This window comes from Perna viridis, chromosome 1 (genome assembly GCF_037379345.1).
Source record: "Perna viridis isolate PV_CMFRI_1.1 ecotype Kerala chromosome 1, ASM3737934v1, whole genome shotgun sequence".
Classification (NCBI taxonomy): Eukaryota; Metazoa; Mollusca; class Bivalvia; order Mytilida; family Mytilidae; genus Perna; species Perna viridis.
The window spans coordinates 71261729-71283925 of NC_142445.1; the positions used below are offsets into that span (position 1 = coordinate 71261729).

Sequence of the window (22197 nt, forward strand, 5' to 3'; positions counted from 1 at the left end):
AAAGCTGTTGTAAGAGTAATCAAGGAAACCAAGGTTATAGTGGTATTCAAAAGAATGTAATCCAGGGACAAAGACCAGAAAACAGACATACACAACAAAGAACATAAAGTAACTAAAATCATACATAAAATTATAAATGTAAAACATTTATGAAACATTGATATCGTATTTTCATATGTGGCTTTAATAATACCCAAGAATAACCTCACTTTAACACCATAATAAAGATATCTTGGATAGTTTAAACACAACTGAACTCTTATATAACCAAACGTTTAATGTGTCCTTTCATCCTTTTGTATTTTTGGAAACTATGTATTTAGCATATTGGTTATCAAGCCTAGCTTTGTTTATACCACACCTATATTAGTCCAAGATTAATGATTCATTTGTGCCAAGTCAGGAACATTCCGTATTTTGCCGTTTGAACTGCATCGTTTGGATGGCTTTTAAACGGTTGTCATAAATTGCGGTAATTTGGGTATAACTTATTTTCCTTAAAAGAGACCAATATCTTAATAATTTAAACATAAAAAATCGTAAATATAACTGTTTGTTAGTTTTACGTGATATTATCACCTTAATACAGCGGGTATATTTAAGAAGCAGTCTTTATAAAAGTCAGATTGCAGGTGCTTCATGTACGATTTTTATGGTTTTATGCAAAGTATGACCAACCATGATACAGATGGTGTTTAATCGTAATGTAATACTACATTTGATGACTATCTTTACTTCACTTAGCCACAAAGTTTAAAATGAAGGCCATTACATTCACCGTGGTCTTCTTTATATTGACTTTTATCTTGACTTTGATCTGTGTATTCGATTCTAATGCTTCTGATAAGAAGTTACTGCCTGAAACACATGTGTAACATTTCGAAAATGTCAATATCAAGCAACATTTCGAAAATTTCAATATCAATATGATTGGTATTGTTTGTATTTTTCGCCATTTTGGTTGCTAAGCACCGATTGTTGACAGATAGTGATATTTGAATTTTTAAAGTTCTGTGTTTACAAAAATGTTTTCATTTTCCATTTTGTAAGGAAAAAAATCGTTCAAAACAATTTTACTCGTGCATTAGGTGGAAAACAACCGGAAATCGTCTTGGTAACAGAACCACATTCGGTTTGAAAATGAACACGTAGTGATGCCTGATAATAATATCAACAGGTTTGATCAATTCAAATTCTAAGATGTCATTCTATGATACTACATGTATTGAGCCAGTCGTTCTAAATGATTTGAATATGAGAAGGCAGCAATAAACTTGTAGTCCTATTTATATGTCATATTTGAACGGTCCAGTCATTAAGTGCCGCCGCATTTAAAATCACCAAACATGTAATTCGTTGTTCAATATAGATGACGTATTATCTTTAAACAATCCTAATTTCGGGGATTTGATACATCGCATCTACCCAAAAGAACTTGAGATAAATGATACTACAGACACTGTGAAGTCAGCCTCATATCTTGACCTACACTTAGAAATCGATGGTAAAGGAAAACTATTGACCAAACTTTACGACAAACGTGACGATTTTTCATTCAGAATTGTTAACTTTCCTTTCATCTGTGGCAACATCCCTTCGGCTCCTGCGTATGGAGTGTTCATATCACAACTCATACGTTATGCCAGAGCTTGTCGAAAATACGCATACTTTTTGTATCGCGCTAGAACTCTAACAAATAGGCTTCTGGAACACGGTTATGTTGCTACAAGATTGAAGTCATCACTACAGAAGTTTTATGGCCGTCATCATGAACTCGTGGATCGTTATGGTGTATCCATCAGCACCATGAAAGCTGGTGTATTCAACGGGTCATAGTTTTCCTTTCCTCGTTTGTCTACCCCGGACTTGACTTTTTATGAGCAACTCGGCGGGTGTTTCTAGAAAAGCAGAGGACGCTTACCCTACCGGTGCACCTGGTCCATGCTCCCAGTTTTAAGTGGAATCCGAGTTGCTCATTTACTTTTGTTACTTTGTATGTATTTTAGTTACTTTATGTTCTTTGTTGTGTATGTCTGTTTTCCATGTCTGGTCTTTGTCCCTGGATTACATTCTTTTGATTACCGCTATAACCTTTGTTCCCTTGATTACTCTTTCAAATTGTCAACTGTCCATTTATTAGTGTTGAAATTCCAACGCCAGAAACCTAATAAGTATTTGTCATTTAGCTCACGCTTTTGGGAGGCTATTATTTAAAAACCAACTACCATAACGCTTTTTTTCCTAGAGAGAGCTGATCAGCAACTGACATATCTACTATTAACTGTTAGGACAAGGTCAATAGAAAGAAAATCATTACAAAAGGTCTACGCTCGTCACCATGAACTGACTGGTGTAATCAACCGCACCAAACTGTCTTAAAAATATCCGATGTAGTTTTGATATTAAATCAAAACAAATTTTGATGATCTTGAATTGTTAGGTTATTTAAGAAGGTTATGATCATTGGTGAATACAGTTAACTTACCTTCTTCGAGTCTCTAAAAATTAAGATTGAGGGCAAGACTACTAGAAGAGTATTTGCATTTCATCGGTTAAAGTCTCTATGTAAAACTCTACGGTCGTCAAAATGACCTTATTGACAAATAAAGTGTAATTTCATATTATGATCTGCGACCATAGTACATCACGACTTGCGTCTTGTAAGTAGCAGAAACGGATTACCATTACGGATCACTTAAGATCATCACGGTATTTAACTAGGTTCGTGCTGCTCATGCTTATGTGTGTACATATTGTGTTGTATTATTTAGATTTGCATTCCAATTTCATCGTTTCCAGTGTTATTAACTTGTTGAGTGATGGAACTTTAAGAAAGATACTCTAAAAGTTTTAAAATCACTATCAAAATAATATAATTTAGAGTTCTCGATCCGTATTAAATGACACAAAAAATGAGAGGCCATCTAATATAAATTTTATACAGAAACAAAAATGGTTTGAAGTTCTATTATATTCCATTCTTGACATGGAATCTTTGAAAGGCACTTTAAACATTGCTCTCAAAAATCTTTTATCAGGTTAGAAAATAAAAAAAAACCACAGATTTTGATTCCATGTACATTTCCGACTTAACCTTTCGTAGGCTATTAAGGGAATGTGACCAATGTTTCTTTTCCCCTTGAAATTAAACTTGACAAGATTAAAGTGTCAGAGTTGTTTAGTATATATTGATTACTGTAGTAATGTTAATGGTGAATATAATAACCTTATTCAGTTTGTGATTTTAAAAACAGAATGATTCGTCAGAATGGAGAAAACACAAAGAATATACTCTATTTCACAAACCATTCGGTATCTGATAACTATTCAGTAAACACGTATTGACTCTGCGGTGTAGGATTCCAGAAAAATAATCTTCTCAAATTGAACCTGAAAAATACCTGAAGAATGCATTTATCGATCATAGAATTGCCAGTTAATACGGAAATATTTGTAGGATTGAAAAACCTGATAAAACTGGGTCGATCACGTTCTTTTGTCATGTAAGTCAAGCGATGCTAAATACTAGCGTAAATAGCTAGATCATGTAAGGATGGATAACCCATTATGAATGAAACATTCTTAGGTTATTTTGTTGAACCAAAAAGAAATGTCAAGGAACTTAGGCTTACAAAGGAACACAAACAATATTGTTGGGGAATAAAATAAATACAATCTGAATATTTTACTCTTATATGTTTACATCAGTTGTCGTCATTTGTCTTAATGAAAGAAAACTTTGATCGCCCTGAGAAACTTCTATAAAAGATGAAATAACAATAACTTTTCATTTATAAGTTGGGCACACCAGTTTTTTTAATAGAAGTTATCATTTATGGATTTTAAAACAACCAGACCTGGCAATTTCTGTCTAGTTATTGATATCGTTGGATGCTAATGTTAAACAACTTTAATCGAACCTTTTTTAATTTAAAATTTTTCTCATTTCAAAATAATGTATTTTTATTTCATTTTTTTCAATTTAATTTTAAACATTTATAAAAAAAAATGATTATTGTGTTTAAAGTTAATTTAACAGGTCCACTTAGACCAAATAAATAGCTACAAATATGATTTTATAATAACTTATGTTTATTACAAAAACTGTGAAGTATACATGTTTGCCCCCCATAGTGATTGTATGATTGCACTACAAAAAATATTGACACTTTGACATTTCGAAATGTTATATTTTATGTTTCCATAATAATGATCAGAAACTGTTACGATTAATCTATATATCTTTCCAAAGATTAATAAAAAATCAGGTATTGCCGACTCACATTAATGTACAGTATTCTTCATCTTTATAATAGAACATCCAAATCTTCAAAACAAAAAATTGGTACGAGTGATCATATTCTGGTTACTACTAATTTATTGTATAAATTTACTCCATTATTCGTTGCTACTGTCAACATGCATTCTAAATTATGTGTACGGCGGATTGATATTTGTGGTAATAATTACAGAATTTATTTCACAGTTTGAATTATCGAAAATCATCACTGCTATTAGGAATAAATTCAGCAAAAAAAAAAAAAAAAACCGTTGCTTCCAATGCAAGCCCATATTTTAAGTGATGTCCCTTGTGAATAAACCTTTAGAAATCAAGCAGTTTTATGTATCACTCTTTAAGGTTCATAAGTCAAGTTATCTTTTGCAACTTTCAAAACATAGGGTCATAGGGCATTTGTTTGCCATTTTCCTGGCTTGTTTACATACAATGTGAAAATGAGCTAAATTTCGACGCAAGCCCCCACCGCTGTTTAAAGTGCTGTGAAATTAATAATTGAACAGCAAAATAAAGAACTGGCATACTCAGAAATGCAAAAATGAAAAAATATGTTTCAAATTATATTAAATTGAAAAAAAATATGATTAAATCCCAGGGCCGCTGGCCTTCTCTTCATGACAGATTTTTCTTCCGAAAGGGGTGGTCCTTGTGATCTCATGAATATTTACTATATCTAATTATATAAAATAAATTATTTTAACTTTTTATTGTGAGTCAAGTATAAGAGTAATCAAGGGAACCAAGGTTATAGCGGTAATCAAAAGAATGTAATCCAGGGACAAAGACCAGACATGGAAAACAGACATACACAACAAAGAACGAAGCAACTAAAATCATACATACAAGGTAACAAAAGCAAATGAGCAACTCGGACTCCACTAAAAACTGGGAGCATGGACCAGGTGCACCGGTAGGGTAAGCGTCCTCTGCTTTTCTAGAAACACCCGTCGAGTCAAGTCCGGGGTAGACAAACGAAGAAAGGAAAACTATGACTCGTTGAACAAATCAGTTTTCATGGTGCAGATGGATACACCATAACGATCAACGAGTTCATAATGACGACCATAAAACTTCTGTAGTGATGACTGTAGCAACATAAATCTGTTCCAGAAGCCTATTCGTTTAGAATTCTAGTGCGATACAAAAAGTCTGCGTATTTTCGGCAAGCTCTAGCATAACGTATGAGTTGTGATATGAACACTCCATGCATATAAAGCATGTTTAAACCTCAAAAGTCAAACGGAATAACGAAAACGGGAGAAGGAATAGTATAAGGATCTTAACGTGGATCTTACTTCACAACATCGGAATGTTTGCTATTTTTAACAAGAAAATGGTATTTGTACTCAAGTAATTGATGACAAATCTATCAATGTATATCATAACAAGTATGAAATTCTATTTATTCATTAAAACAAATGTATGATTAAAAAACGGCTCAGATTTCAATAGCAAATCAAGTATTTTAGTCTTATAAACACTAACTAGTGCAACAATGGAGTAACTCATAGTAACTCGTTGATGATCCGGAGAAATGAAATATATTTATCGATAAAATTCAGGAAAAACAACAAAAGAAAGTAAAAGCTAAAGAAATATCGATCGTGTAATTACACTTTCAATACAATCGAGTATTTTCTTTGTCATTTTATTCTCGTTTCTACAATTAGATAAAAAGTCGAGAATCGTTTGAGGTCTCCATTGTGTTAGATTTTTTACATAAAAGTGAAACAATTTTGATGGAAAATGTATTGTAATGAATTCAACATTCAACATTCAAAGTTAATATTGATTAACTGAACTGGGTTGCATAGCATAATCCTATATTTAGATGACAAAAAAACTTTCCACGAGGAAACGAGTCTTTTTCCGTATAAAACCAAAAGTACTTTATTTCAATTAAAAAATCATGGAATATTAATGAAATAAGATAACTATCTTTGTTTCTATTTCAAACACCGAACTGTATGCTTCTATGTGATTATCATATGTATTCAAAATATGTTCTAACATATAAAGTGCTTAACAACTTCACACAGGAAAATCTAGATTTAAGAAATATTAGACAAATAAGTTCCTCGACAACCAGACAAAGTGTTAACAAACACCAAGAGATCGAACCGTTCGTTTTCCTATAGTGTTAATAACAATTGATGTAAGGAAAAGTACATCGTTAGATATGTTTAAAGTAAATTACTTCAATTCATATTCCAATTATAATATTTGTATTGTTATCTGTAAATTGATTTGTTCAATGTGACATAGTTTTCCTTTTCTCTTCCGCCTACCCAGGACTTGAGAAACTGGGCGGGTGTTTCTAGAAAAGCAGAGGACCCTTACCGGTGCGCCTGGTCCATGCTCCCAGTTTTAGTGGAGTCGGAGTTGTTCATTTAATTTTGTTACTTTGTATGTATGATTTTAGTTGCTTTGTGAAGTTTGTTGTGTATATCTGTTTTCCATGTCTGGTCTTTGTCCCAAGATTACATTCTTTTGATTACCGCTATAACCTTGGTTCCCTTGATTACACTCTGTGTCAGTGTTTTTTTTTTTATTTTTATAATTTTTATAAATTGTTATGAAAATAGTGTATATAGTTTTATACCATATTGTAAAAACAAGTTAATATATCTTAATGTGCTGTTCATCCTGTCTAAATAAAACAAGTAATTATTATTAATTTTATTATTATTACGTGATATAATACTTAAACACCGCTAATGGTATTGAGAGCGATAGAGAGAGAGAGAGAGAGAGAGAGAGAGAGAGAGAGAGAGAGAGAGAGAGAGAGAGCGATAGAGAAATTGTTTTGAAATATTTTGATCTTGTGTGTAGTAAATTTTGTTCGACCAAAAAGCAAATGTACGGTATGATTCCGGTTGTAATTAGAATCTGATTGTTAGATTTGTGATGTGGTGTGTTTTTTTTTTCAGAGAGCGTTTGTGGAGAGTCTTCTTGATTTGTTTGAACAAGAGACGGAGGACATGATCGATGCCATAGAGGAGAGCCGTATGGAACTGAGGGGTACAATGTTGGACTTTGAAGATGAAACTGAACAACTCAGGGCAGAATCAAGAATGTTGGGTATGATATGTTTTTAATTTAATATGCATGTAGAATCAATGATGGAAGTCCTCAAAGATTTGGTTTACGTTTCTTATCCTTGTAAATCAAGACTTGGGGTAAAAACATCTTCAATTTTTTTCCTGTTACTATACTAAGTCAATAATCGAAAGTCATGGCGTCATTAAAAACTCTTGAATATCTCAAACCTGAAAATCCTAAACCTGGTCGATTCTACCTACTCCCCAAAATTCACAAAGTTAACAACCCAGGTAGACCTATAGTCTCTGCTAACGGCCATCCAACAGAGAAAATTTCGGAATTCGTGGACTTTCATCTACGTCCACATGTTGAAAAACTTCCATCATTTATAAAAGATACGACTGATTACTTACAGAAGGTGCAGGCTCTGAATCCCCTTGTCTTGTCAATATGGACGTTACATCTCTCTACATCAACATGCCTCACTCTGATGGTATCGAGGCTTGCAGAGAAGTATGGGACTCTCGGGAGGTCAAAGTTCCACCTACTGACTGCCTAGTCACTTTGCTCACAATGGTTTTAAAAAAGAACAATTTTACTTTTAATGGAGACCATTACTTACAAATAAATGACTCCGTCTTATGCCAACATTTTCATGGGAAAATTTGAAAAAGAACAACTTGAATCCTCTATAGAAAAGCCTCTGTCCTGGTATAAGTTTATTGACGACGTTGATATAAAGTGGACACATGACGAAGAAGAACTAAACAATTTTATCGCTCGTGCCAACAATCAACATCTTTCAATTAAGTTCACTCACAAAACATCTGCTACTAGCATCTCGTTCCTCGATACCTCCAGCACCTTATCGGGGGGAGAGCTCTCCACGGACCTATTCTCCAAACCAACTGACACACATCAATATCTTATGCCTAAGAGCTGTCATCCATCTCACCTGACTAAGAGTATACCATTCAGTCAAGCTCTTAGGCTAAGACGCATTTGTTCAAATGACGAATCCTTAAAAAAACGTCTAGGTCAACTGAAGAACAATTTAAGAAGAAGGGGATATAGATACAAGACCATCAAAGAAGGGTTCCAAAGAATTCACAATATCCCAAGAAGTAGTCTGTGACAATACAAGGCAAAGGAAAAATGTAAAAGAACCCCTTGTGTTCTAACATACCACCCCTGCCTTAAAAACAGCCACAACACCATTTGTGAGCACTGGGCCTCTGTCGAGAGAAACTCAACATTATCCAAAGTCTTTCCCGAACCACCTATGATTGCTTTCAGACAGCCAGACAATGCACTGTTTTTATTTTTATACTTCGGTATTCAAGATCAACACACAACGTGTGTCTATAGCACAATGTTCAAGATCTTTGTTGCTGTCGGTAAAAAAATTATACGTCACAGGTATTCACCTGATTATGTAGTGAGTTGTGTTCACAGACCATTTACTTTCATACACACTCAGTTTATTTAAGGCACTGAAGAAGGTCATTTGTTGACTGAAAATTTTGCCCATTATATACTTTATTATAGTGTGTTGTAGTGTTTATCGGTATCGTTGTACAATCCTTTTGACTTATATAATTTTTTTTTGTTTGTGCTGCATCGTCGTAACTGGACGATCCGATACCCATTAAGTTAGCTGGTTGGCAGATGCCTTTAGACTTTTGCCCCGTGCAGGTCCGGGTGTCAAAAGAATAGGCCTGCAGCAGCGCTAAGCTTGTCGTAAAAGGCGACTAAATAGTGCTCACAAACCTAGCCGGGGGCTAGGCGCTCTGTCCACAGAGCAACTGGGATGTGTGCCCCAGGTGGTGGAATGGGGTACCCCTGGCATGTTACATGCTGGGGTTGTCAGGCTATAAAACCTGACCGCAAACCATAGTGGTGCACCGTGTTGGGAAAGATGCCACGTTCCTCGCACGTTAAAGAACCCTGCTGTGGTATTCGATAGGAGTAAGAACCACTGCGCTCCGTCACAGGAGGCTAAATTGCCCGACCTTACCCATCCCTCCCTTTTTCTAGTGGCAATCAAAATTTGTCTACCCTACTGTCCTTGTGTCCCATCCCATTTTTTCATTTCATCATCATTTCATGATCATCGTCTGAATATAGCTGAAATATTGCTGCTCGGACGTTAAACCCCAACAATCAATTAATCAATCCTTTAGACTTATATATATTGCATTAAAGGCTGGGGATTGGTGCAATTAACAATACATCATACAAAAGAAAAAAGTTGTATTAGTAATATTTGTGAAATCAAAACAACTATACAGTTCGGTATGTCTGCGCACCTAAGACTTGCTGTCTTTTATAAACATAAGCTCATAACTTTCAAATACTAAATCTACATACAATGTTTTTATTTAAGGAAATCATTCTTTATAACCATTGACATTAACAAATTTGATTTATTAGTTGTCTACATAACCCACATTCTGTTTTTGTAAACAATGAAAGTCCGGTAATCTTGCGCATGCCTAGAATAAACACCTGTGTATGGATAAAGGAATGATTTTGAAACTTCAAATTAAGTTCGACAGATTGTTCATTGAACAAAGCAAAATGTTTTAGCTGTTCTCAACTGATGAAAGTAACAAAAAATGGGTTCGCATTGTAGTTGTTATAATACCTTTGAGATAATGCGATTTTAAGTGGAGTTAAATTTACAAGCTTCTTTAATTAAATAAACGGATTAAGCAGCTATATGTTTTAATAATCGATCTTGTTAATGTCTATGCTACAGTCACAAAATCAAGGTATTTATAAAATACTCTGTGAGTCAACACACAAGGGACAGTAGAAGTTTTAGATAAGTGTTCCTCCTCGGTACAATACTTTAAATGGACGCACTTAAGAAATCACATTGTGTCCAGCTAACAATTTTAAGGCTTAAATTCTTTCTAGCTGATTTTTCGCTAAACTCAACTCGTCATTTTTCTTTTCCCTCTTTTGTGTTTTATTTTATTTAGATTTTTCCTTTTATGTCTCCTTCTGGATCAGTAATTCTCTGAATTTTTCTTCAGTAATAGCTGCGTGTAAGGGAGTTACAAAAGTTGTTCTTTTCTTTTTAGGTTTCTCAGTTTGTTTTGACTTTTCAAATGTTTCTACTTTCTGTGCAAACAGTACTTTGATGGATCTCATATCTAGGTTCTTTTCTGCTAGGTTTGTTTGTTGATGTCACTGTATTAATTTGTGGCACTGACGTTTTTGGCTGAACAGCCTCTGGGTTCAGTGGGAAAATTCCTGTCTTACGGAAATCTGACATGATGTTTGCAACGGTTATAGAACTATTGTATGCAGTGTTAATAAATGAAAGTAGACGATAACGTGTATTTATTGAATTAGGTTTCTCATGTATATGTTTGTGGAATTCAGTATTCAAGCTCTTTTTTAATGCGCTGAAGACAGACACGTCCAGAGGTTGCAATATGTGAGAACTATGTGGAGGGAGAACAAATAGATGAACATTTGATTTCCTGGCAGATTCAATTATATCAAGGGTGATGGTAGAGTGCATATCATAGAATAGAATTAAAGGGCGTTGAGTAGTATGGACTTTGAAAAAAATCCAAGAAAATCTCAGTGTTAACCCATCCATTAGGAGATGTATTGTACATACGAGCCATTCCATTGTTTGCTAACTCAAGCGTCAGACGAGAGAGTACTTTGGGTTGAGAATGATCAAGGGAGATTCTAGTCTCTTCAACATTCCAGATGTGTGAGGGTTGGTTTGTTATACTGTATTCATCGAGAATAAATTTAACTCCTCAAAATGTTTGTAACATTCTCTGCTCGGATATCATTTCTAATCTGTTCTCTTTTTTGTGGGCTGAACCATTTTGACATTAGGATTTCGGGACGAAAAACAATGTTTAGTCAGTTTTGTTTCTTTCCTATATAGCACACACATTAGCTGCCATTTCCATTATTTGCCACCGTGCATACCCATAACCTTTTTCTGCCATTGACACACAATGCCTTGCTAATTCAATCCCCTCTGAAGCTGTAAAAATGGTTGGACTACACATTTTGAGGTTATCAACCTCTGTAATATTACTTAATTGTAATCTGAGTGTGCTCTCTAGGACACCATGTCTTCTATCTGCACCTCTTATACTTTCTCTCCTAATTCTGACATCATCAGAAGCCTCTTTTAACATTTCTAAATCATAAAGTGCTCTTTTTTCTTTTGCATTGTCTAAAATTAGAAGAAATTTAAGAAAACATTTTTTTTCATTAACATAAGCTATTACTAACACATCGAAATCTTTCTTTTATTTACTACTTTAGAACAATGTTCTAGCTGATCAGAATATAGCACCATCTAAGGTCAATGTCAAAGTGAAACAGACGCTCTTGTGTGTGATCATAACAGATAAAACCTTCGTTTATTTCTATATATGTTTAAGTTTGCTTATGCCGAACAATTTCCTTTGGAGATTATTAAGAAAGGAACATGGTTTTGAACTTATATATGAAAATTCATGACAGGCAATGCGTGGTTTACTGGGTCATCATGTCATGGGTCATTACACATTAGGGAATCCCCTCGAAACCAATCAATTTGTCGAATTCAACATGGTGTTAGAGATTTTGATTAATGATTTTTACGTAAAAGTGTTATTTACAGAATCAAAATTACCAAGTAAGTCTTTTATTCTTGATTGATATTTTTTACGGATGAAACAGGTGATTGCAATTTTCTATTTATAGATGTCAGCTATGGAAACTTGAAGTTTGTCTCTCATTTCAGAACAGCGACGAGTAGAGTATGAGAGAAATTGTGTCAACAAATACCTTGATGAAAAACGTGGTAAAAGCAGGGCGTCTAGGAACAGCTCAAGAATATCATTCATAGACGAGAGATCAGACGAAAACAAAATGTGTGTAAGAGAATATATGAAAAGAAAAGAACAGAGCCGTCTTATGTACGGCGACAGCAGCCGCAGTCCTTCATCACTTAGTGTACCTTCTCTGGCACTTGTTGAACGTCCCATCTCTGCACAAACTTCACGAAGTTTACCCACACCTAGTCCTATCATGACCAAAAAGGCTTTACAAGAGGTAGGTGTCATAAATTAAACGGTGTTTTACCCTCTCCTAGTCCTTTCATGACCAAAACAGCTTTACCAGAGGTAAGTGTTCTATAAATTTGAAAACAAAACCTTAGCTTTTTTTATTATTTTTCTTCTCTCATTTCTTATTCATTTCGACGTATTTCCTAAAGCTTATTTGTTTGATCTCATAGTTATTTTTGCTTCCCAGGAAAAACGGGGTTTTGTTGCTTTTCAGCATTTAATCATCGTTGACCATTCCAAGTTTTCACCTGATAACGACTTTTCAATATGAGGAAGGAAGCTTTTTGAATTGAACCTTATGTTAGTAATTAACATCGAAAGAGATAAATCACACATTTAAAACCCACGAGTAGAAAACAATAAGCTTAGATTTTTCTACATTATTAATGATTAATTGATTGATTGTTGGGATTTAACGTCCGAGCAGCAATATTTCAGCTATAGTCAGACGATGAACATGAAATGGATGACAAAATGAACATGAAATGATGATGAAATGAGAAAGGGGTGGGACACAAGGACAATAGGGTCGACAAATTTTAATTGCCACTGCAAAAACGTGCGAGGAACGTGGCATCTTTCCCAACACGGTGCACCACTATGGTTTGCGGTCAGGTTTTCCGTAATGATAGCCTGACAACCCCAGCATGTAACACGCCAGGGGTACTCCATTCCACCACCTGGGCACACATCCCAGTTGCTCTGTGTAATACTCCAGCTTTAGGCCGACTTTTTCATCGGGGGTTGTTGTCTTTTTGGCATATACATCATACCTATTCTCGTTTTATCAATAATAACTTTTTTTTCATTTTGATCAATCATATTGCTATAATGTATGTTTCAACAGGCAGGGACTTCCTCTTTATTTTTTTTTGTATTGCAAACACGGCTTTCTCACCACGGTATCGAAGTTTTAACTTGAACTTTGCAATTATGTGTGTAATTTCATATCTCTTATTTCTCCTTTGGTCTCAGAGTTCTGTTTTGTATTTTTTTAAAATACAAACAGCACAATACTTGCTCTGCACATTCTCGAAAATGTCAAACAATTTCTTCAGACCAAACGATCTTGAAGTATTTGTGTTAAGACCATCATATATAGGACTCCGCTGACGTACTTCATTTTATGACTTCCGACATTAACGATAATTTTTTCGTATGCCCGCTTGAATAAGATAGTGCTGACGTGTTTAAAGCAACTAATACTTGCCATTGGTCCTATTCAAAATTTATATAAAAAACAAAGTACAAATGGTTTGTGTCTTCTAGATAACAGAATAGGGAGATATTTATGTCAGAATTAAAGACATTATCATGTAAGATTTATCCTGGTTTTGTTATAAAACTTTTAGCGATGTTTATAAGCGACCAGCTCTTACCGATCATTAAGTGAATACTAGTCCTATTTTATACATGATCACCTCATCATGATCATCTTAAATATTTATATCTGATATAATTACATTGGTATTAAATGAACGAGTCAGAAAATTAACATTAGACAGAAAATAGAACATTAAATTGTAAAAAAAGCCAGGGAAGCAAATATTACACACCAATACTTCAACTACATCGAAATATACCAATTAAATGATAAATATATGATTTGAATGTGACGACTCTATTCACTACACTGCTCCATCGGATGAAATCGATACCGGGAAGATACGTAAACGTATAGAAAGGTCTGAAAAATTCCAAACGATGTTAGAACTGTCAAATTTTTGGTCGTTCCATCCGCGGGACTCGAACCGCTGTGACATCTATGGCAACACCGCTTGCACAAAGTCCAGCGCCGTAGACCACTCGGCCAGTCACATTCTGAGACGTTTGTATAATATTGATTTGTTTTTAAAACGACCTTTCTTGTGATTGACGACACAAATAACAAATAAAACTCATTATAACTGCCAGTTTAAGTGATTACGAGTTATTTTATTATGCTTTTTTGTAAGTATTATTTTGGTTATGTTCTTTGCTGTGGGTGTTTTGTTTTCCCTGTCTAGTCTTAGTCGTCCTTGGGTTGCATTCTTATAATATCCGCTAGAATCTTCGTTCCCTTGATTACTCTGTCATCAGAGTAATCAATGGGAACCAAGGTTATAGCAGTAATCAAAAGAATGTAATCCAGGGACAAAGACCAGACATGGAAAACAGACATACACAACAAAGAACATAAAGTTCATACATGGTACTTTCAAATAGTTAATGTTACCTAGCATCGTAATTATATTGAGTTATAAATAAGAGGAACGTTGGACCTAAAACATTTACATATGCTACAATCTCTCGACAAAAAATATATTAGAAAACAATGTATTAACGATAAAATAATTATATGTTATTTCTATATTGAAGTGACGATGAAGGCACTTCGGAAATTTGGTGAAAGAATCCGTATAACATTTAGCTAACAGTGGGTTTTGCATTCCATTGAATTTACAATCGTTTTAAAGTCCTATAAAGGCAAACTCCTTAGCAAAGCAATAAAAATTAGTACATTTTAGTCTGTTATACTCTTGCTGATACAGTATTCCAGATAATTGTAGATCGAGTACAAGTAAACACCCTATCCTTCATTTTAATAATTTAAACACAGCAAATAGAATCGGTACATTTATAATATTCACTTTCTAGCCTAAAGCCTATCTAGTCATAAAAATCATCACACAAATGCCCATGATTTCATATACAAATCGTTCCCTTTTAATGATTGTAAATAATATAATACTCAACTGATTCTATACGATGAAGACAGACTGTTATCATTTTGTTTGGCATGTGGCTGTTTATGCCTTTTTTCGTGTCAATTAAAAATGAGTTAAATATGCATTCGCTAAAATACTAGTTAGAATAAAAATCATTTTATGGCAAAGAATATTGGTATAAGAAATTCCAAATAAGGACGGATTTTTGAAATGTAATTAGAAGGTTGTATAAAACATTCAATAATGTACAAAAAATCTCGTTTAGTTTACACCAATATCATTTCACCAATTAATGAAGTCTTCTCGTTGAGACAACAAGCTTATTCAAAAATCTATTGACGGTATATAAAGTTGTTTTGTATTACAGTTGCTTACACAAATTATGATTTAACATTTTAAAAATTTGAATTCTACAACCCTATGCTATATGCAGTTAGTTATTATATATGAATATTTTTACAAGCACCAAACAAATGTTGGCCTGAAGACATAAACATCATCAAAGTTTGAACCTCCTAACAATATAAAAAAACTGATTCATGAGAATCATATTCATATCCATTTACATCGAATTTCTTTTAACCTTAACAAAAACTTGTATGTCTTGTTTGACAGGAAACAGATGCTATCATGCAGAATCTTTCAACAGCAGATAACAAGTTAGCGACAGAAAGATACAGACAGACGGAGATTTTGGAAGAAAGAAAAGCTCGAAGAAAGGAGCTCCATAAATCCAGAGAGGAGCAGGCATTAGAACTTCTGGAGAAAGCTTTAATGATGGATAAACAGTAAGTTAAACTTTTATTGATTTTAACCTTTTCAATAGCTTGTTTTGGTTTATGCATCTTCCTCCCCCCGCCAAAAAAAAAAAAAAACTAATGAAATGAGGAAAACGGAAAATCGAGGCCAAGCAAATCATATGAAAAAATGACTGCATTGGAAAAAAGAAAAAAAAACCATTTAGAATCATTTCGAGATGACTGAAAAAGCATCTTAACTTGAAAAGACTTGAAAGCAGTTAAATAAAGGGCAGTTAAAATATCATGTAATAATATACCATAAATAGATAGGTTTACTTGAGGAATGTTTTCAATTCTGGTTAGATTATAGGATATAAACGACTTTGGATAGGTTCACACCGAAAAATCGCAAAGCGTTTTATGTTGCAGGGTAAACCGACCAAAAACAGTTTATATCCTATAATCTAACCAACAGTTGAAAACAGTTCTTATATTTTAATTCGATATCACTAGAAAACTAAAACTAAAAATGAATTTAAAAAAAGAGAACAATTTTTTTCCAATATGAAATCAATTTTTTTTTATCGCGGATGAAAACTGTCATTGTTATCAATCAAAAAGGCCAAATATAAGTTACATGCATGCTTTTAGTGTAATTGGATACCAGTGATGTTGGTCCGTAGTTAGGGGCGTGGCAAACACTCCAAGTTAGGTTTTACGAAATGGAAAATGTTGCTCGATAAAGCTGAACTATTCAGAATTTTATAGAAATTAAGATATGTTTTTTTCATAAATGAGTATTGCATTACACATGTGTGCAAAACTTAACTTGCATAGATCGAAAACGACTTTGATAGAATTATCACTCTTTCACAACACAACACAACAAAATATGATGAAATACTATTTGTCACTGATTCATTTAAGTTTCTCTCAGTTTATAAGGTAATATATGTTTTAACTACTTTTTAATGTAGAATGCGATTTAATTTTTTTAAAATTTTAATTCCAATATGTAACGTTCTATTCTTACAAATAAGCATTCAGAGTATTCATATTGTATTTAGGTGATCGTCATGTTTTGAAGTAATCTATTATAACCTTTGAGAATGCTCAATTGTCTACATGGTTTAACATGAATAGCTGTAATTTTGCATTTTGATTGATCTGCAGTGTATGTTTCTAGCAGATAATTCATGTTTTAACAGGATGATTGCAATATATGTTTCTAGCAGATAATTCATGTTTTAACAGGATGATCTGCAGTGTATGTTCCTAGCAGATAATTCATGTTTTAACAGGATGATCTGCAGTGTATGTTCCTATCAGATAATTCATGTGTTAACAGGGTGACCTGCAGTGAATGTTCCTAGCAGCTAGCAGATAATTCATGTTTTAACAGGATGATCTGCAGTGTATGTTCCTAGCAGATAATTTATGTTTTAACATGATGATCTGCAGTGTATGTTCATAGCAGATAGTTGATGTTTTAACAGGGCAATCTGCAGTGTATGTTCCTAGCAGATAATAAATGTTTTAACAGGATGATATGCAGTGTATGTTTCTAGCAGGTAATTCATATTTTAACATGATGATCTGAGTGTACGTTCCTAGCAGATAATACATGTTTGAACAGGATAATATGCAGTGTATGTTTCTAGCAGAAAATTCATATTTTAACATGATGATCTGAGTGTATGTTCCTAGCAGATAATTCATGTTTTAACAGGATAATATGCAGTGTATGTTCCTAGCAGATAATTAATGTTTTAACAGGATGATCTTCAGTGTATGTTCATAGCAGATAATTCATGTATTAACAGGGCAATCTGCAATATATGTTCCTTGCAGATAATTCATGTTTCATACCCGTAATGGTATTAATTTAATGCGGATCCTGAAAAATTCTAAAGATTTTTTTTGGAGACAATTAGTTCAAGACTATTATCTGAATATAGTAGCATTAAAACCCATGATTTTTCAAACTGTATACTTCTATTCCCCATACTCAGTTAAAATTCCGACTTAAAATCATTATACGTCGTTGTTTTTCCAAAAAAGATGGTACATCTAGATACAAATGTATAGTTCTTGGTAGAGATTCCTCATACTTTGTAAGAAATAATTCCAAATCATCTTTCAAATACACAGAGGAAGATGTTTACAAAATGCTGGAATTTTTAATCGACAACATATTTGTCCAATGTGGTGGACATGTGTTTTCAACAAACGGTCGGCATTCCAATGGGAGCAAATTGTGCTCCTTTACTTGCTGACCTATTCCTTCACTCTTATGAGGCTGACTTTATAGCTGTTTTGATCAGAAAGAAAGAATATCGTTTGGCTAGATCCTTCAATCTCAGTTTCCGCCATATAGATGACGTATTATCTTTAAACAATCCTAATTTCGGGGATTTGATACATCGCATCTACTCAAAAGAACTTGAGATAAAGTATACTACAGACACTGTGAAGTCAGCCTAATATCTTGACCTACACTTAGAAATCGATGGTAAAGGAAAACTATTGACCAAACTTTACGACAAACGTGATGACTTTTCATTCATAATTGTCAACTTTCCTTTCATCTGTGGCAACATCCCTTCAGCACCTGCGTATGGAGTCTTCATATCACAACTCATACGTTATGCCAGAGCTTGCCGAAACTACGCAGACTTTTTGTATCGCGCTAGAACTCTAACAAATAGGCTTCTGGAACAGGGTTATGTTGCTACAAGATTGAAGTCATCACTACAGAAGTTTTATGGTCGTCATCATCAACTCGTGGATCGTTATGGTGTATCCATCTGCGCCATGAAAACTGATTTATTCAACGGGCCATAGTTTTGCTTTCCTCGTTTGTCTACCCCGGACTTGACTTTTTATGAGCAACTCGGCGGGTGTTTCTAGAAAAGCAGAGGACGCTTACCCAACCGGTGCACCTGGTCCATGCTCCCAATTTTTAGTGGAGTTCGAGTTGCTCATTTGCTTTTGTTACTTTGTATGTATGATTTTAGTTACTGTATGTTCTTTGTTGTGTATGTCTGTTTTCTATGTCTGGTCTTTGTCCCAGGATTACATTCTTTTGATTATTGCTATAACCTTGGTTCCCTTGATTACTCTTTAACAGGATGATCTGCAGTGTATGCTCCAAGCTGATAATTTATATCATTTAAACAGGATGATTTGCAGTGTATGTTCCTAGCAGATAAGTCATGTTTTAACAGGATAATATGCTGTGTATGTTACAAGCAGATAATTCATGTTTTAACAGGACAATCTGCAGTGTATGTTCTTATCAGATAATTCATATGTTAACAAGGTGACCTGCAGTGAATGTTCCTAGCAGATAATTCATGTTTTAACAGGATGATCTGCCGTGTATATTCCTAGCAGATAATTAAAGTTTTAACAGGATGATCAATATTTAGTTATTATTGTTTGATCTTTTATGTTATGGTTACTTCGTTTATGAAAATTACCATGGTGTCAATATTTAATGCATTATTCATCAATCAAGTATAAATACATTATAGAATAAGATTATTACAGAGTCATGCAATTATCATTTTTACATTAACAGACTTACTGCCAAAAAGGAAGCACAAGAAAGACGACTGAAAGAGAGACTTGAAGAAATGAAACGAAAAAAAGAAAGAACAATGTGTGAAAGTGTAGAACCAAGGGACAAATACGATGACTTAGAACGTTTCTGAAATCAAAAATTACCACCTCAGTGAAATGATTTGTCAGTATTTTATCGGTCGACAGTTTGTCTGATCATAACGGATTAACCTAAGTGGATAATTTGATTTAATGTACATGTTATGTAGCTTCACCTTAACTTACTTACTAGTAAGGAATTAATGATTGCTGATGTCGACTTGACTGATGATGGTTTCAGTGCATATGTACCATTTACTTGTTGAAGGTAGACTACTAGCATCAAAACATCACAGAATACACAACACAATTTTTTAAATGTTATACTGACGGAAATCGGAAACATTTTTCATAGCTTTGATAAGTATGACCAAATATTAAATTTGACATCATTTGAATAGAACAGATATTTTAGTTAAAATGTTGATCATTATCACATAAGACGGTTGTAATTAGTGTTTGATATATTCATCAATAACCACCGTTTTGTATATAAATTCCAACACGCTATTATCCATAGATAATTTTATATTATGGGTCGTTAGTTGTATCCATTTATGTTTTTCTAAAATTCTTATATGCCTTGTACTACTGTAGCAATTTCATGACAAATCTGAAGGAAGCTTTATAAATTTGACCAATAACCTTGACAACTGACTCTATTTATTTTATTTTCAAACTACTTTGAAGTCGCTGTATAAATGGTAATATACAAGGCAGCAATCATTAAATAAATCTATAACAATAAAATTGAAAATGATAGCACTTTCCGTATATCCGTTACACCCTTCATTTAGTGCGTAACACACTGTTAGCCAATCAATAGCACGATATATGTGACGCTGACCATCACCTGACTGTTCCTATATTTGGTTTAATTGTTGTTTTCGTGCTAACATACATAATCAATACTGTTGGACCCGATTCGCACTTATATGAGGTATTTGTAATACTTAGCGGACTGAGGGGTTTCTTACAGTCATTGACTATAATTTAGGGTTCCTCACGGACGGTGTAAAGAATCAAAGCGTTTACACAGTCCCCCAGTATAGTCATACCCGTGAATGTGGGTCATGGTGTATTCGGGGAAATTAGTTGTCATGTGACCACGTTCATTCATTAAATTTATTAATAGCATCATCACACACGTGATTTTATGTTATATATAAATATATTTCCGTATTGTATATGTACTGTATTATTTATCTCTGTACATGTTTTTTTTTTATTTATAAAGATATACATATATATATATATATATATATATATCTTTCTACTCCAGAACCAAAAAAAAAAACATGTAGAGATAAATAATACAGTACATATACAATACGGAAAGGAACACTTGGAGGGTACAACTGGTTATATAATAAGCACAAAAAGCTAACCAGGATTTTATCTTTTTATTAATGATACGAATGAATAAGGAAAGCTTTGTGAAGTCTGAAAAATTATGATTATTCATAAAGTCACTAATTTTGTTCATGTTTGGCATAAAAGTTTGGTTTCAGAAATAATACGCATATTGAATCAGTGTATATATTTTTTATTACAAAGTACTGAAATGGTTTATAAATACGGTACACCATTATTCCACGTTATAAGAAATATGATTTGAAAAATATATGAGCTAAATTTAGATTTTGATACCACCAAAGGTCTTGTTCTAGCTGCAATTTTGTGCACATGACTCCGTGAACATTTTCACCATTAATTCTTATGATTTTTTTAAAATTAAAAATTGTAAAAAGCACATGATGTTCTTGTGTATCACAGATTGATATTTTGTGTATTGTTTATAAATATAAATTTTCCCTGATATTAACGATATCAATTTATGGTCAATTGGAATTACCTTAAGGAACCTCTGGTTTCATACCAATGCGTAACTAATAAAATAAACCTCTCCGAAAACCATGGGTCTCAAGAAAAGATGCAGTGTCAACAAAAGTACCATCAATATCACTATAAGAAATTCCAATATGTTCTACACGTGTTACAAGAATTAACCTCTCATCTAGTAGTTTGTTAATTTTTTAGTGAAGTCCGAGTTGCTCATGTGCTTTTGTTACTTTGTATGTATGATTTTAGTTACTTTATGTTCTTTGTTGTGTATGTTTGTTTTTCCATGTCTGGTCTTTGTCCCTGGATTACATTCTTTTGATTACCGCTATAACCTTGGTTCCTTGATTACTCTTTTACATAGTACATGCATTTACTGAAATGACTTGTAACATCTTACATTGTTACTCACTGAAATTTCATCTTATATTGTTTGTGTAGTCAATGAAATGACATTTTATATTGTATGTGTATTTACTGATGTACTGTTTTAGTTTTATCCTGATTTGTTCCCAAAGAATTGAATACAAGATTCATGTAGTCTGATGACCTTGTTATATGGCAGGCCATAATGTAAATTAGTTATGTTGTTATTAAATGTTTGTACATATACGAAGATATATTTTTGTCGTCTAAAATGTAACAATTTACCGATTTTAATTATACAAGTGAAACAAAACAAAAAAACAAAATACAAAAAACAAAAAGCAAAAAAAAAATATATATAACAAGCACACAGCAATACATGCAACTAAAAAGAATAAGACAAAATATACAGAGTGAACATATGTATTAACCGCCACAACACA

General features: G+C 33.5%; 1 protein-coding gene across 2 annotated transcripts in view; it reads left to right on the forward strand.

Annotated features, from left to right (window-relative positions):
* Window positions 1–21998, forward strand: part of LOC148630241 (uncharacterized) — a 36805-nt gene extending 14807 nt beyond the window's left edge. For both annotated transcript variants that reach the window (XM_088564024.1, XM_088564013.1), the window contains exons 4-7: window positions 7228–7378; window positions 12111–12421; window positions 15759–15931; window positions 19467–21998. In XM_088564024.1, the coding sequence (XP_088420150.1) occupies window positions 7228–7378; window positions 12111–12421; window positions 15759–15931; window positions 19467–19599 (768 nt within the window). In that variant the 3' untranslated portion in view covers window positions 19600–21998. The remainder of the gene's footprint in view (window positions 1–7227; window positions 7379–12110; window positions 12422–15758; window positions 15932–19466) is intronic.
* The last annotated feature ends 199 nt before the right edge of the window (window positions 21999–22197 follow it).